At 41.7% G+C, this 14,193-nt stretch overlaps 1 protein-coding gene across 6 annotated transcripts; it reads right to left on the reverse strand.

The window, feature by feature from the left end:
- Positions 1-1,601: 1,601 nt before the first annotated feature.
- Positions 1,602-13,968, reverse strand: nek1 (NIMA-related kinase 1). 6 transcript variants are annotated; one of them, XM_029148265.3, is made up of 36 exons: positions 13,884-13,968; positions 13,384-13,532; positions 13,174-13,270; positions 12,990-13,087; positions 12,717-12,800; positions 12,561-12,628; positions 12,385-12,471; positions 12,101-12,155; positions 11,817-12,017; positions 11,667-11,739; positions 11,380-11,531; positions 11,155-11,214; positions 10,813-10,872; positions 10,698-10,745; positions 10,503-10,583; positions 10,259-10,422; positions 10,059-10,178; positions 9,849-9,951; positions 9,183-9,269; positions 8,584-8,667; positions 8,416-8,493; positions 8,020-8,115; positions 7,709-7,816; positions 7,560-7,613; positions 7,208-7,448; positions 6,871-6,993; positions 6,604-6,777; positions 6,313-6,504; positions 6,101-6,206; positions 5,666-5,742; positions 5,357-5,574; positions 4,781-4,938; positions 4,305-4,648; positions 3,959-4,092; positions 3,711-3,843; positions 1,602-2,417 (listed from the first exon to the last, which is right to left on the reverse strand). In XM_029148265.3, the coding sequence occupies exons 2-36, from the start codon at positions 13,498-13,500 to the stop codon at positions 2,404-2,406; spliced, it is 4,089 nt and encodes a 1,362-aa protein (XP_029004098.1). In that variant the 5' UTR covers positions 13,501-13,532; positions 13,884-13,968; the 3' UTR covers positions 1,602-2,403. The 6 variants fall into 6 exon arrangements, with proteins under 6 accessions (XP_029004098.1, XP_029004095.1, XP_055364123.1 ...); XM_029148262.3 differs by having other exon boundaries at positions 7,709-7,912; XM_055508148.1 differs by lacking the exon at positions 11,155-11,214 and having other exon boundaries at positions 7,709-7,912.
- Positions 13,969-14,193: the final 225 nt, after the last annotated feature.

Consider the following 14,193-nt stretch of genomic DNA (forward strand, 5'->3'; position numbering starts at 1 on the left):
TATCCAACAGGATGCTCTGTCATATTGGTCAACCATTATGCTGACGTTGTGTCTCTATAATATGTAAGAGGGACATCTACTGATCCCAGTTTCTAAGCTCTGAGCATTTTTATACCTTTTATAATAGATATCTTTTAGTTCAAGCTGAAGGAATTGCTACACCATTTTCATTTTGTGGTGGCTGGGTGTATATAGGGTTGTATGATGTACACTTGGGCTTCAGATGATCAAATTATTATTCTAGTATAAGCTACTTCAAACCCTCCAGCGGTACACTGCTATTTCATATTTATTCTTGAGGTATTGTTTAAAATAAAAGAGAGTAGTTACTTCAAAGACAATGCTATTATTGTGAAAAAATATATGGAGTAGACCTTTGACATCTAATAACCTTCACAGCACAGGGACAAAACAACTTAGCGGAGAGCATGGAAGACACAGTTAGACAATAAACGTGATTTATTGTGTCTCCGTCCGAGGACACTGCATATTGAGCAAGGGGGAGAGATGAAGGAGAGGAAGAAAGGCGCAATAAAGAAGTAGATTTATATGGAGGTGGCTCTCTCCTGTCACATGTGATCCTATGGGAGCTGGCAGGAGCCCTCAGGTCATATTTCCTCACTGTGAAGAGGCTGCACACCGCCCCTCCACCTCCAGGCAGACAATAGCCCCTGCCCTCCTTTTCTGCCTGACCCCTGAGTTTTACCGCACGCTCTTCACATGGTCAGTGCCGCTCGCACGCAGGCTTCAGCAGGCCTTGTTCAATGTTGTTGCAAAACTGCAGCAGGGATGCTGTGTAAACTTTCTAAGCTAATCTTTCCTAATGATCGCACCTGAAGGCAGAAACAAGCTCGCTGAGCCGCACACTCGGAAACGCACGCAGACACACTCCTATGATTGAGGTGACAGCTGTGCTGCTGCCTATAAACGGGAACACAAAAAAATAGCAGAGGACCTGACAAGACATATGTCCCGATTCCCATGAAGGGATGAACCCTGACTGAAATATTGCTCTGTCTTACGCAGTACTTTACCGTAAATAGATGTTCAAGCTACAGCACAAAGAAAAGCAGCAGCTGCATACCATAAAGAAAGACACCTATTTTTAAGAAGTGCAGATTACAGAGGTGTCATCTGTAAGGTTGGACACAAGTACCTATAATTTGATTGAAAAACAATGTTGTCTTCATTGAAAGCTGACCAGAAATGTCACAGACTGTGTGAATGTGCCTTTAACAGCAGGACAGATACTCCCATCTGTGTTACTTTGATAAGACTCACAAACATAGTAACTCTGCCTAAGGCAACCTGCTCTCAAATTAGATTATAGGCCATAGCTAAATGTCTATGAATGCTGCCTGATAATGGCTGAGCATGCATTTGCATTCATTTCAATAATATTGGATTTATGACTTGAATCAGTCTCATATATTGAAGCACACAGGCATAAAACTTGTCATTGCAATCTTATTAAATCAGTAATGGCATCTGTGAACACAATGAAAAGATCAATATCCCAGCTCCGCCCACCACTGATAACCTGGATTAGATCAACCATATGATAGCTAACAAAACAGAAAAAAGAAACACAAATGACAAACTTTCAGCTTATCTAAAAAATGTGTTTATTATGTAAACATTTACAATATTTACTTGAAAAAAATCACAAGAATTATCGTTAGCATGATCAACATTGCTTTTATCAACAGTGCAATTTTCTGCACCAACCATAACCCTGACCTCGCTCACCGACGTTACACCCACTGCCCCGACGTCAGCCTTGCTACAATACCATGGCAACAGTCTCTCTATGATCATGTAGTAAATTAGTTTAAATAAAATATTAAGAAATGTCTGGTCCTATTAGGTAACGTCTAACTTTTTGTGTAGTGAAAACTGTAAGAAAGTGAGGTTAAACTTGCTCTGAGTAAATCGTTGTAGTTTTGAGGGTCACCTGGTTTATGATCTGAAGCAAACATTGAATGTGTGACAGTTAGAAAAAGAGAACACCTGAGAAGACTCAATCTCACCACTGCAGATCCAACAACAAGCTGAACGAGCTTTCACAATTTTATGAATATGAAATACCTGTCATACGTGTATATAGACTTTCACCAACAAGTGACAGAACCTTGAAGTTTACTTTGGTTATTAGGAACATGTATTCGATAATGCACTTTCAAATAAACACTTCAACAATAATATCAGGTGCTGAGAAGTACGAAAGTATGAAAAACAGCCTTGGGCGTCCTAAATATTCTTCATGCAAGTGTTTCTGAACACTGTTAGATGCATGGCTGCAACCCGTCATGCATAGATCCTTCTGCTGATAGTGTGCGTCATAGGAAGACATCAGATTGCTAGAAGATTGTCATATTTGCCAGCGGCTCCATTGCCGAAATATTATTCATCATTATCTAGTGAGAAGAGAGAGAATCAAGTTGGGAGAGAGGCCACCGTTAGAAAAATGTCTCCTTCAAATAAAAAAAACAATTATTAGAGTTCCACTGAACCACCAGCCACAGAAAAGCTCATTTAATCATTTATATAATGCATTTTAGTAAAACCACTTCAGCCATGGCAGTGATACATTAACTTTCCCTTGGAGGGAATGCATTACCAGCAGGTCACAGATTTCCCTTATCTACTAATATCTGCTTAGTTGATACTTGTAGACATTTATGGATTCCTGGATATACACATACTTAAGGATCTGGTAATGACCTGCATTTTAACAAAGAGCAAAAGATTTGTAGTGCTTACATTTACTGAGGGTGGTTGATGATATTAACTGCATTTCAAGAACAAATACAGTCAACCATCAAGTAGAAAATGGAGGATTGGGAGTTCTGTCGTCAATAGACAATACAACTTAACTATGATGTATGGCTTTGTTCTCCGTTATGTTTCAAAATACGCCCAGTGCTGTTGTTGTATGAATAAGAGGCATAAGATTGTGACAGATCCTCGAGGGAGAAAGTTGACATTCGCATCTTCTATTGTAGGTGGTAAAAATAGAAAACAAAGGAATTGTCAAATTCAGATGTTCTGAGAAAATGTATCTGCTGCTCCCATCTTGAGGGTAACTTGTCACACTCAAAACAAATTACCCAACACGCACACACGCGTGCACACACGCTCGGCACACACGCGCACACACGCGCACACGCGCGCACACGCGCACACACGCGCACACACGCGCACACACGCGCACACACGCGCACACACGCGCACACACGCGCACACACGCGCACACACGCGCACACACGCGCACACACGCGCACACCTTATCTGCTGGGGCCCTTGCCTGACAACTGATTTGGCACAGAGCAACTCTAAGCAGATAGTGGGTGTAGAGGGTGTGTTTCACATCCACTTAGCCTCTTTACGACTTGGTGAAGCTGCAGCGACGCGAGAAAAGAGGATAGGATTTGAGAGATTAGATTAAACACTCACTGTAGTCTGGCACAAGCCTGTGCTGTGGATAAGGCACAGTGGACAACCGTGCAAGAAGTGAGCACAACTGGCTACAAGAACACTTTAGTGGTTTAGACCCTCACCTTAAAGCTCTGAAGAAAACAGTGTTGTGGAAAAGTAAGAGTGTGAAAAAAAACCTGGACAACTGGTTGCTATGGTGTGGACTTAACTCCGTCAAAAGACACGTTGAAATAATACAACCATACATGGATGAATTAACTCCTGTTACCAACCTTCTTGATATGCACCATCTGCCATCACTAGATGAAGGATGTTGGAATACAGGTGCTGGTGTTCAGTTCCCAAAATGCTCAAAACCAAACTAGAGCCCAGGTCAATATTCTCATCTTCATCTTCATGTATAGCCTTGAGAAGCACAACAACACCACCACATCTGTTTAACCTGCCCTGCCTTGTAGCACATAACCAAAATAGTGAATGAATGGCTTTGAGATTCACAAAGATAAAATAAGTGTGAAACCTTAATCTTATTGTAAGCCTCGATGAACTTCTCAAAGCCCATCTGCTGCTCCAGGTTGAAGCGAAGCTCTTCCAGGCGACTAAAGATGCTGTCGTGATGTTCGACCTCGCTGCCCTGATCCTCTGCACTGCCATCTGTGTGGGCAACAGGATTTGTTCCTTCAAATTATACTGCTTCACTTTGGGCTTTCATCACAGTAGAGGTGAACCATTTTTTGAAAATACACTTTTTATGAAGAATAAATCATCTGACACCAATATGCACACTGTATATTATTTCTATGAACTAAGTAAAACAAACAGGGGTCTCATATTTTCAGAATGTTGCGAGCCCAGATTCCTCCTACCTGAATGCCACTCTTCATTGAGCTGGCTGTCATTACTGCCATTCTCTCCCACACCATTGGTAAGCAGCTCCCCAGCTTCCTCATCACCGGGGCTTTCATCAAAGCATTCCTCCTCGTCATCCTCCTCCTCGCCTTCATCCTCCTCTTCATCGTCATCCTCTTCATCGTCATCGTCGTCCACAGCCATGTGACTGTCATGATCGATTTCAGCTGCTATTCTGTTGAAAAGCTCGTGATCTTCGCCGTCAGGAGGGTTTCCATTGAAATCACCTGCTCCTGCCTCTTCTTGCAGCAGTCTCTCCATAGAGGCCCTGATGTCCTGCAGATCTTCATCCTCATATGCACTAGAGAACAGAGCATATTCATCTCACTGTCTGATTGCAAAGGAGGCTTAACTTTCAAATACTGTTGCTTATGCCTGACAACATTAATACATGTCATAAAATCACTTAGTCACGAAATTCAGTTTGTCTTACTCTTCATTCTCAGACTGGTCATCATCTTTAGCTGCGTCTTCCAGGTCCTCGATTTCCAGATTGTTGTCAGGTGCCACATTAGCGTCACTTGTCACTCCAGAGTAGTGCTGAGTGCTGAAGAGACGACTGAGGTCTGGTAGCGAGCACGTTCGCAGCATCTGACAGTTCAATACAAACAGTGATATTCTGCTCTGACAAAACAACAAGTAGAAATATGTGACTCTTATCTTTGCAGCTGAAACTAAGGTGACAGGTTATATAGAAAATCTAATTCCTAAACATCCTAAAAAAGAAAAAAACCAACCTAATACCACATCCAGTTCAGCTAAGCTCTGCAGATCTCACTGTCCCTGATGAAGGATATGAAAGATGGGTCGATGGATGCTCTTTTCTGTCCTACTAGACCTAACGCAGGTTCAGACTACGTGATTAATAGTATGGGCTTCATTCCAGGTCCTCTCATAAAAACAACTAACATCCAGCATAAAGATACCACACAGCATTACACTGAAAAAATGTGTTGTCTTGTTAAACTTAAACAAAAGCATGGTCCTCTGACCTCTCCTAAGTTTTCACCTTAGGGTTGTTGGCGTCAAACATGCCCGTAGAGAGACCAATGAGCAGGGAGTCATGGTGTTTTGAGCGCAGAGGTGAGACGGAGCGTGATCGAGAGGCCAGAGAGGAGGATGATTCATCCATAGAGGACTGGGCTGAAAGAATTGCAAGGGCAGCAGTGCGTCGGTGGGCAGGGGAGCACAGCTTCACAAACAGAGGCTCTTCACACTGTGCTAGACCTACGAATACAAAGCAAAAGAAGACATTTAGTTACCATAGGAAATAATGCTAAAAAAGAATGGATGTTAATTCACTAAACATTATTCTGACCTGAAGGTTCTGCTGATTTCTGGACATGCTTCTCATCCACCTTAGTGTAACTTGGTCCTACATCGCCCCCTGGTGGCCTGTACATGCAACACACTTCAGTTCCCCACAATTTCTCTTCTATAGCTTGTGGACATTGTTCACTCCAAAGTTAATATTTTATACCAAATATTTTAGGAAAATATTGCCAACATGGAGATGTATTTTTAAAGCCACGTGTGCCGCAGTCAAATTCACTTATAAACCATTTTAGTAATGTAACGCCCTTCCAACCAAGCAGAGATTGAGAGGATTTGTATTTGATTTTTGTAGGTTCTAGAGCAAAGCAAAGCAATATTAACGCTAGAAGAATGAAGGCTGGACAGAGCAGAGGATTCATTTTAAAACTCACTCTGGCACTAAGTGCTAATGTTAATATAAATAATAAGAGATAATTACACTGATGGTTGAGCTTCCCGCTCCCATGCTTTTCGAACACCAGCTGGGTGGGATAAGGCCTGTTTAGGTGTGTCTTCCAAAACCACTGACTCTATATCTGTAGGATCTGAGAGAAGCAAGGCAAGATAGGATTGCACTGTTCTGAAAATACCCCGAAAACAAGAAGCTGAAATGTTGTATTTGATCAATATGAAACACGATGACATACTAACCAGCAGCCTCAGTAGAGTCGGGTGGCAGTGATGCTCCTTCTACTTTACTGGCAGACACAGACGTTTCTTGATTGGAGGCCTCTGTTGTAACCGAATTCTCCCTCTGAATTTCAGTGGCATCAACAGAAGGTGACTTTGAGATAAACACTTCTTCAGGTGCCATGGCATTGCCAGGTGCTTGTTTAGAGGCATCTGTGGACAGTATGGCAACCAAGCCTGGTTTTGAGTTTTACATATTGCTTTCAGATAATGCAGCATTCTTACAGATTGACAAGACCTGGCTTCACTAACCAGAATTAGAACCCTCCTCACAGATGGTGACATTCTCCAGCTGCTGGGTGAGAGGCTGAAGCTCTGCTTCCTGAAGTACTCTCAACACCTGAGAGTGTGAAGTCTCTCCCCAAGCTTTCCTAGAGGCTTCCTCCTGCAGCCCACCCATCCTTATGACTTCACCTACTGTTTTCTCTGAGACATTACACATCCACAGAAAGAAAGAAAGTAGACTTTTCTATGTAGATTGTTGTAATTTTCAGAAAATGTGACCAAGAAGTAACTCACCAATGGTTGTGAAATGTGTCTCCACTAGAGTTTGTTGAGGTACAGAGAGAACAAGTGGAACTCCAGACTCCCACTTCTTCCTGTCTGCAACAGGAGACCCTTCTTCTGGACACACTGAGATGGCTGAAATAATGTCAAGGGAAAAAAATGACTCTTATTATATGTGAAATGAGTATGAATTTCATTGTGAGTTTACAATCACATAATTACATATAGCACAGATAAAAGGGAATTACCAGAACTTACTTACAAACAGGTTAAATTCACTAGATGGTAAACCTTTATCTTAATACGTGATGAGGGAAAACATGCAAGCTTTTGAGGAGGAGCAACTTACGAGCTGTAGTGGCACAGGTTTCCTCTAGGGTTTGCTGAGCCACAGCAAGCATGGGCAGTTCTGCCGCCTCCCACTTTTTTCGGTCTCCATTTGAGGAGGGGGCTTTGTCAGTATCGGGCTGGTTCTGTTGGGAAGCAGCACTCGGTTCTGCAGTGGGTGGATGCACCTCCTCACCCCCTTCTGCTGAACTTTGGCCTTTTAGGTTCAGGTTTAGTCTGCGCAATATCTGCTTTTTCTCACTCTGTTACAAGGGGAAGCATAAAAAAACCAAGATTGATCTTTTTAATTAATAAATCGGGGAGCATTTTGATTTAGGGAGGTTTCAGCTTAAAATGATTACTGACAAACTTACCTGTATGGTTGATGAAGTCTCTGGCTCTACCAAATTCTCTTGTAGTGGTGTAATCTGTCAAACACAAAATGCAAAATGGAATTAGCCAAGCAACATAAACACTAACAAATGGATACAGTGCGACAGAAAGACTCTAAATGTATACTAACTGCTCCAACATTCTTCAGGGCAGCAGTCATGGATATAGCTGGGGTGGAGGGTTTGGATGCAGGTAGGGCTGGAGCTTTGGCACTTGGGTCTGGTTCAGAGGGATTGGGCTGTGGAACAGGATTGTCAGAGGTAGTTGATACTGCTACTGCTGCCGCTGCTACGGTTCCTGCTGCCATGCCAACCTTTACCCCCCGAGCTGCAAGCTTCCACAATACTAACAATTAGATTGCCTCTGCTAAGGCAACGGGAAGGCCAGGTGACAGTAGAGACAAGGGAAAATTAGGGTAAAACTAAGAATTTGAATGCTTACATGTTCCTCCCAAGCTCTCTTTTCCCTCTCATACGCTTCTTTCCTCTTCTTCTCCAATTGCTCTTTCAGGACAGCAGCACGGGCATTTGCCTGGGCCTGGCAGATAGATACACAGACACAAGTTGCAGTAGGGGTTCTTCAGTTAATCCTTAACATTCTTATTCTGCTCCATGTTTATACAGGTTATTTTTGTTTTACTGGTTGCCAGGTTATTGTTGCAGTGATTGCATGATTGAAATGAACAGAGCTGCCCTGACACTTGAATCGCTAAAAAACAAACTGACATAGTCAAGGCAAGGTGGAACTCGGAAAGACTGACATAATGTTTTTGTGGTTTTAAAAAGACTGTTAATAACAGTTGTAACGGGAAATGCCTTATGTTTCTTAATGACTCACTTTTAAAGCCTCTATCTTCTTTCTCCTCAGCTCCACCTCCTCACTGGACTCCTGGCTGTCGGAATTATCACTGTCATACTGAAACACACAGAAAGCAGCAGCCACAGGACAAAAAGTCAGAAAGGACAACTTAACGTACTCGCAGCACTCAAGAGTGGTGGACTGTACCTTCTCTCCTCTGAGCCGGGCTTTGATTTGCTGACGCTCATTGAAGTTCAGCAAGCGGATCTGCCTCAGTTTTTTTAAGTACTCCTGAGAGCAAATGCCAAACAATTAGTTACAGTATGATGAGTGTGAGAGAGAGACAAAAAGTGGCAGCAAAAGTATCTGCAGGTAAGGTTCATTAAGCTTCAAAGACACAATATGACGTTAACAATAGTACGTGAAAACATCACCCAGCCAGAAACAAAAAACATATTTTGCAATTAGCAGTGAAATACAGAACAAGACCCACAAACTCAACTGAAAAGCAAAACAAAGCTGCATAAATAACACAGTAAAGTTACTCAAAATGAAGTAAAATACACAATAAACAAATGCATTTATTGCTATGAACAGTAATGGCTGTTACTTGGATAAATAATACTGCAACGGCTCACATTAGACAATGGAACGCCACAAATTATGCAAGGACGTTGGTTGGAGCGGCTGGGAGGGACGATGGGTGTGTCAGAGGGACGTTTGTGCAGACATATGGGACGTGCCAAGCCAGACGTGCCATGAGTGAGGTGGAGTGTAAAGTTCAGCATTCAGGTCTGCTCTCATACCTCCTCCTCTTTGTTGACTCTGGGCCGCCTGCACTGAAATGAACCGGCTCTGCTTCCAAAGACGGCAGCCAGGTTTTGCCGAGTACCCTGTTTACCGTTCAATTTTACCACACTTTAGAAGGATGCAGGCCTCACATCTACAGTAGCTGTCACAACAGTCATGAGCTGGGCCCAATAGGGGACCTTGTTCAACAGCACCACATTGGTCTTAAGTGCTTTTTTCTTTCACTTTACCTCATTAGTTCACAAACTTCTTTCTCACAAGCCCATGTAAGCTCCATAACTACCAAGAACCAACTGCCTACACAACTTAGGAGATGATTCATACTAACGATTATACTCCAAATGTTTTTTCTTTCTTTTTGACAGGTTTTGACAACCTGTGTCAACTAACTTAAGGATTATAACCATTTGTGCTTTCAGCTTAGAAATACTTTGACTTATTTCTTTTACTTATGACTTTAACAAGGTCACATTTGATGAGCAATTTATGCTAAGAACCTTGAAACTTTCCACCATCAATTATGTGTATCATGTTTCATGAATGTTTCTGCGACAACATATGTTCCCAAGCGGGTCATAATGACTAGGGCATCTGTATTTCAGTTAAATGATTATTTACACCATTGATTAGCCTTTAAATTTGAAAAACGTCACACTACATACCAGCTGTCCCTCAGCACGGACTTTGTTTAGCATGGCTTCTTTTTTGCGCTGTAAAAACTCCTCCACTTGATCGGCCCGCCCAGCACCCATCTGACCACGTTGCCTAAAAACACAATTGCACATCAACACTTGAACTTCTCTTTGTGCTCTAGCCCGTGACAAGGGAAGCCTGCTTGACTCCATTGGTTGGGAAGAAGCAGCATGACTGACCTACTCATACGGGCTTGTATAGAAAAAAGCTGCAGCCTCTGAAGCTCTCTCTTGATTGCATCAGGGTTTAGTCGAGCAGTGCCATTAGGCAGCACTGGACCGGCAGCAGCCGGTACTCCTCTGACACACAGAGGCAAAACCATTAAAACACACCTAACCTACTACCTACCGAGCCACAATGAGAAGACAGTAGAACCTACCGGATGGGAGAGCCCGGGCTTGCAGAGGACGTCTCTCTGTCGAGGTCTTTAGGTTGCGGTTTAGCTATTTTGTTTAGAGCAGCATTATAGTGTTCATAAGATCTTTTGCTCAGGGCAGAGGGGGCAATACCCGCAGCCCTCTTACCACCACCACCTACAAAACACTGAGGACAGGACAAAATTATTTTTGGTTTGTATGTACTGTCTATTACCTGTAGACTATGGTTGGTTTGGCATTTTGTACCTTCTTTTCTGGGCTGCTGCCTCCACTAGAACTCAATACATGTTTCCACCCCTGCTCTCTGGCTTGGTTTATGCGATTTATCTGGAAGATACCATAAGATCAGAGATTTTATTTTACACACATTGACATTTTCCCTGGCTTTTCTCACCAAAAAAAAACAACTTGATGCCCCATTTAACAGTATTTCCCATGTACCTTCTCCTTTTCATATCTCTTCATTTGTTCTGCTCTCAACAGGAACATCTAAAGACAACACAAGTAAGTAAAAAGCTCAAGCGTAAAACATGAGTATAGCCCCTAATGTGCTCACCTGCTCTCTCTGTTTCCTTTCTTTCTCAATTAACTCCATCCTCCTCTTTCTGATGCCCTCCTGAAGTAGAAACACAACAGTATCTTAATTTAATAACAATTATATGAAGAAAAGTGATAAAGAAACGCACATTCAGGCACAAGCCAATGCGACTGCTCTGTCATGTGAGAAAGGAGGGAAAGGTTGGTTAAAATAGAAATCAGTTAGAACCAGAAGTGGAAGATTACTGTAAGAGCATAATGAGAACAAGAACAAAAAATGTAAAAGCCTTCACATGTGAATGAATGGAAAAGTGAGGGGTAACCAAGTAGTAAACAAGTTATGTGGGACTCTCAGCTGTACCTCATGTTTTTTCCTCTCTTCGTCTGTCTCTCTTCTCTGGGGGACTGCAGGAAGAGGGGCCTGAGCAACATATAACACTGTGGTTCAGAGGTTGCCAACACACTATGATATAAAAACAGCCACCCAGACGGGTACAGGTTCCGACATGCCAGTCGAGGAGATCAACATCAAATAAAGCTTTTTCTAATGCCCTCAACAGCAAAAACCCATTAACGATCTACTAACCGGTTTATGCTTTACAGCTGGTTTCCTCTCTGCTGGCTTTTTGGCTGCATCTGAAACCTTCTTTACAGTTAAAGGCACTCCATATTTGCTGGCTGGTTTGGTAATTTTTTGGGCTGGGGCAAGTGGTATGAAGCCAGGGGCAGGACGTTTGGCTAGTTACACACAAAAAAATAAAATTTACAATAGAAATGACAGCAGGATATAATGTTATACTACAATAAAAACGAGTATGTTATAATCATAAACTAAGTCTTAACTAAGTTTTAAACTTAGCAGTGTTTACATACCTGGTGGCCCCTGCACTGCACCAGGTTTAGGCTGCTTGTGAAAAAACGTATGGCGGAATTCCTGAGCAATGAGCTAGAGTCGGAGGGCAGCTATGGTTTAGAATAAGGTATGGATACGAAAAAATCATAGGTAAAAAGGGTCTGTTGTACCTGTGGTGTGAGGAACCTCTCTATCCTAGAGGAAAGGAAAGGTATGTCCAGAATGCTGTTGACTGATGGCCTTTCTCGAGGATCGCGTTTAAATAACTTTGCCAAGAGAAAGCGAAGTTCTTGGGAGTAGTGAACAGACACAGGAGGATATGATCCACGTATAATCTTCAGAACTAGATTCTTCATATTGCCAGCCTCAAACTGAAGAAGATACACATATAGGTGCATTATAATTCTGCTCAAAATACATTAAATTTGCACCAGCTCACTCACTAAATACTTACTGCATGCTTAAGAGTGCACATTTCATACAGGACACACCCTAGGGCCCAAACGTCACTGCACAAGGAGAGAAAGTGATAAGGCAAGGGTAAGCCCAAGGGCAGATTTACATTAGTTGCTACACTGTTCTAAATAAAGTAGATTGGATTTCATGCATACATACACAGAGAGAAAATCAATACTAGCTTCCTGCTGTAGCTATCCACAAACATGCTCACTCAATAAAAATGGTACGTGATGCCAACACCCAGAAGGCACCAACTAATCCAGATAATTAACTTATTACCTTTTGTTGTTGTACGGTTTATTTTCGCAGATTTCTGGTGATAGGTAATATGGGGTCCCTATACATGTTCTTGCCAGTTCTACAGTGCTAAAATTAAAAACAGAATTCATTTGAATTACGCTTTGCTAAATTGTTACAATATAGTTACCTCCAAACATATTATTCAAAATTCATACCTGTTCAACACCCTTGCAATTCCAAAGTCTCCAAGCTGTACAGTTCCATCTTTTGTCAGAAATATGTTCTAAAAGGAAAAATGCAAACAGATGAGAAATCTAAATTATATGTAAATAACAATATATGTTACAATTATAATCATCATTTAGTAATACCTGTGATTTGATGTCCCGGTGGAGAATCTTTCTATCATGTACATGTTTTAATGCCAAACAAATTTGCACAAACCAGTCCAGGATCTAAGAAAGGTACAACAGAGTTTTCATAATATTAACTTCAAATTTCATTTAATAACAGTTTTTATTAAAATGTGTGGAACAACATGCATATACATTAAAAACATTCAGCAACAGTTCTATCTTGCAATGTTAGCAGTCCCTAGACAAATATATCCTAAATGTCTCAAAATAGTCATAAGCATACAGTACTTGTTCTTCTGAGAACAGAACTCCCTTTTGAGAGTTGATTTTCTTGAAGAGGTCTCCACCTTCACAGTAGTCCATCACGATATACAGAGAGCCTGACTCTAAAAATAATTTACAAACATTATGGTAGATACAAGATATAATGTTCACTTGATCATAACGTCTACTAAATAGACAGTGTGAATACCTTCAAAAGACTCCTTATATTGGACAATGTTGGGGTGACTCATTTTGGCAAGAACTGCAACTTCTTTTCGAGATTCCTGCCTCTCTCTACTTGGCATCTGTCAATGTAAAAAAGAAAATACGAAAACAGACGTGAAAGAGCAAAAAATATATATAATTTAAAAGCTGACATTTGACATATGGAGCTTGAGGACTATTAATATGGGCTTACACCAGAAATGCCGATCTCCTTGATGACATATTGACGTCCATCCTCTTTTGCTTTGACAAGGATGGCTTTTCCAAATGAACCTTCCCCAATTTTCTTCACCTTTTCGTACTTGTCCATGTTAGTGGAAGGACTGGTTCTTCATTCTGGCTCTACAGAAATATCAACTGCATTGATTAAAAACACCACATTTGAAGTATGGTTATAAATTCCTTGACTACAGTTAACTTTGACAACACACAAATATGCCCCATTCTGTAACTACACACGAATGTCATGATAGAAAAGAGGGCTGTCAGACAGACAAGCGTCTCTTGTCCACGGCTACTACGAGACAACAGACAATACCGCTAATAGCAAGACAGCTATCGTCACACAACACATAGGCGAATGACGAAAAGTACACACATTAAACATACTGACATCAAGTGCACAGTAATTAAATGCAAGTCATTTTAAAAACCATTGCGTGACTGTAATTAGCTGACTAGCGACGCTCTTACCATTAGTTTTTTTCGATGCTGTCTTAGATTCTGATGCCTGCTACTTCACGTGTGCTCTCTATCTAACTACTGCTCGGTTTCCCTGAATTTTCATTGGCCAACGTCAAATGTTTCGAACACCGATTGGTTCCCAGAAATGTCTGCTATCTCTCGTGACCAATCATGTGCATGATGTCCACCTAGGCTTACATATTTGGACGCGGCATTGGCCGCTTCATTCCGTTGCCATAGATATATGGATATATGGGCCCGTCGCTGCCATGTTGGACAGGGCAAAAGCGCGCCTGTAAACAAGTACAAAGTGGTGGTT

The sequence above is a fragment of the Betta splendens genome, chromosome 4 (assembly GCF_900634795.4).
Source record: "Betta splendens chromosome 4, fBetSpl5.4, whole genome shotgun sequence".
Lineage (NCBI taxonomy): Eukaryota > Metazoa > Chordata > Actinopteri > Anabantiformes > Osphronemidae > Betta > Betta splendens.

Bases quoted from the DNA above. Each gene is read 5' to 3' on its own strand.
- nek1 (XM_029148262.3), bottom strand. From the start codon at position 13,500: ATGGACAAGTACGAAAAGGTGAAGAAAATTGGGGAAGGTTCATTTGGA. The intron at 13,088-13,173 runs GTATTCACACTG...AATTATTTTTAG, and splicing joins ATATAAGGAGTCTTTTGAAG to AGTCAGGCTCTCTGTATATC. The intron at 10,873-11,154 runs GTACAGCTGAGA...TTTCTACTTCAG, and splicing joins AAGAGAGGAAAAAACATGAG to GAGGGCATCAGAAAGAGGAG.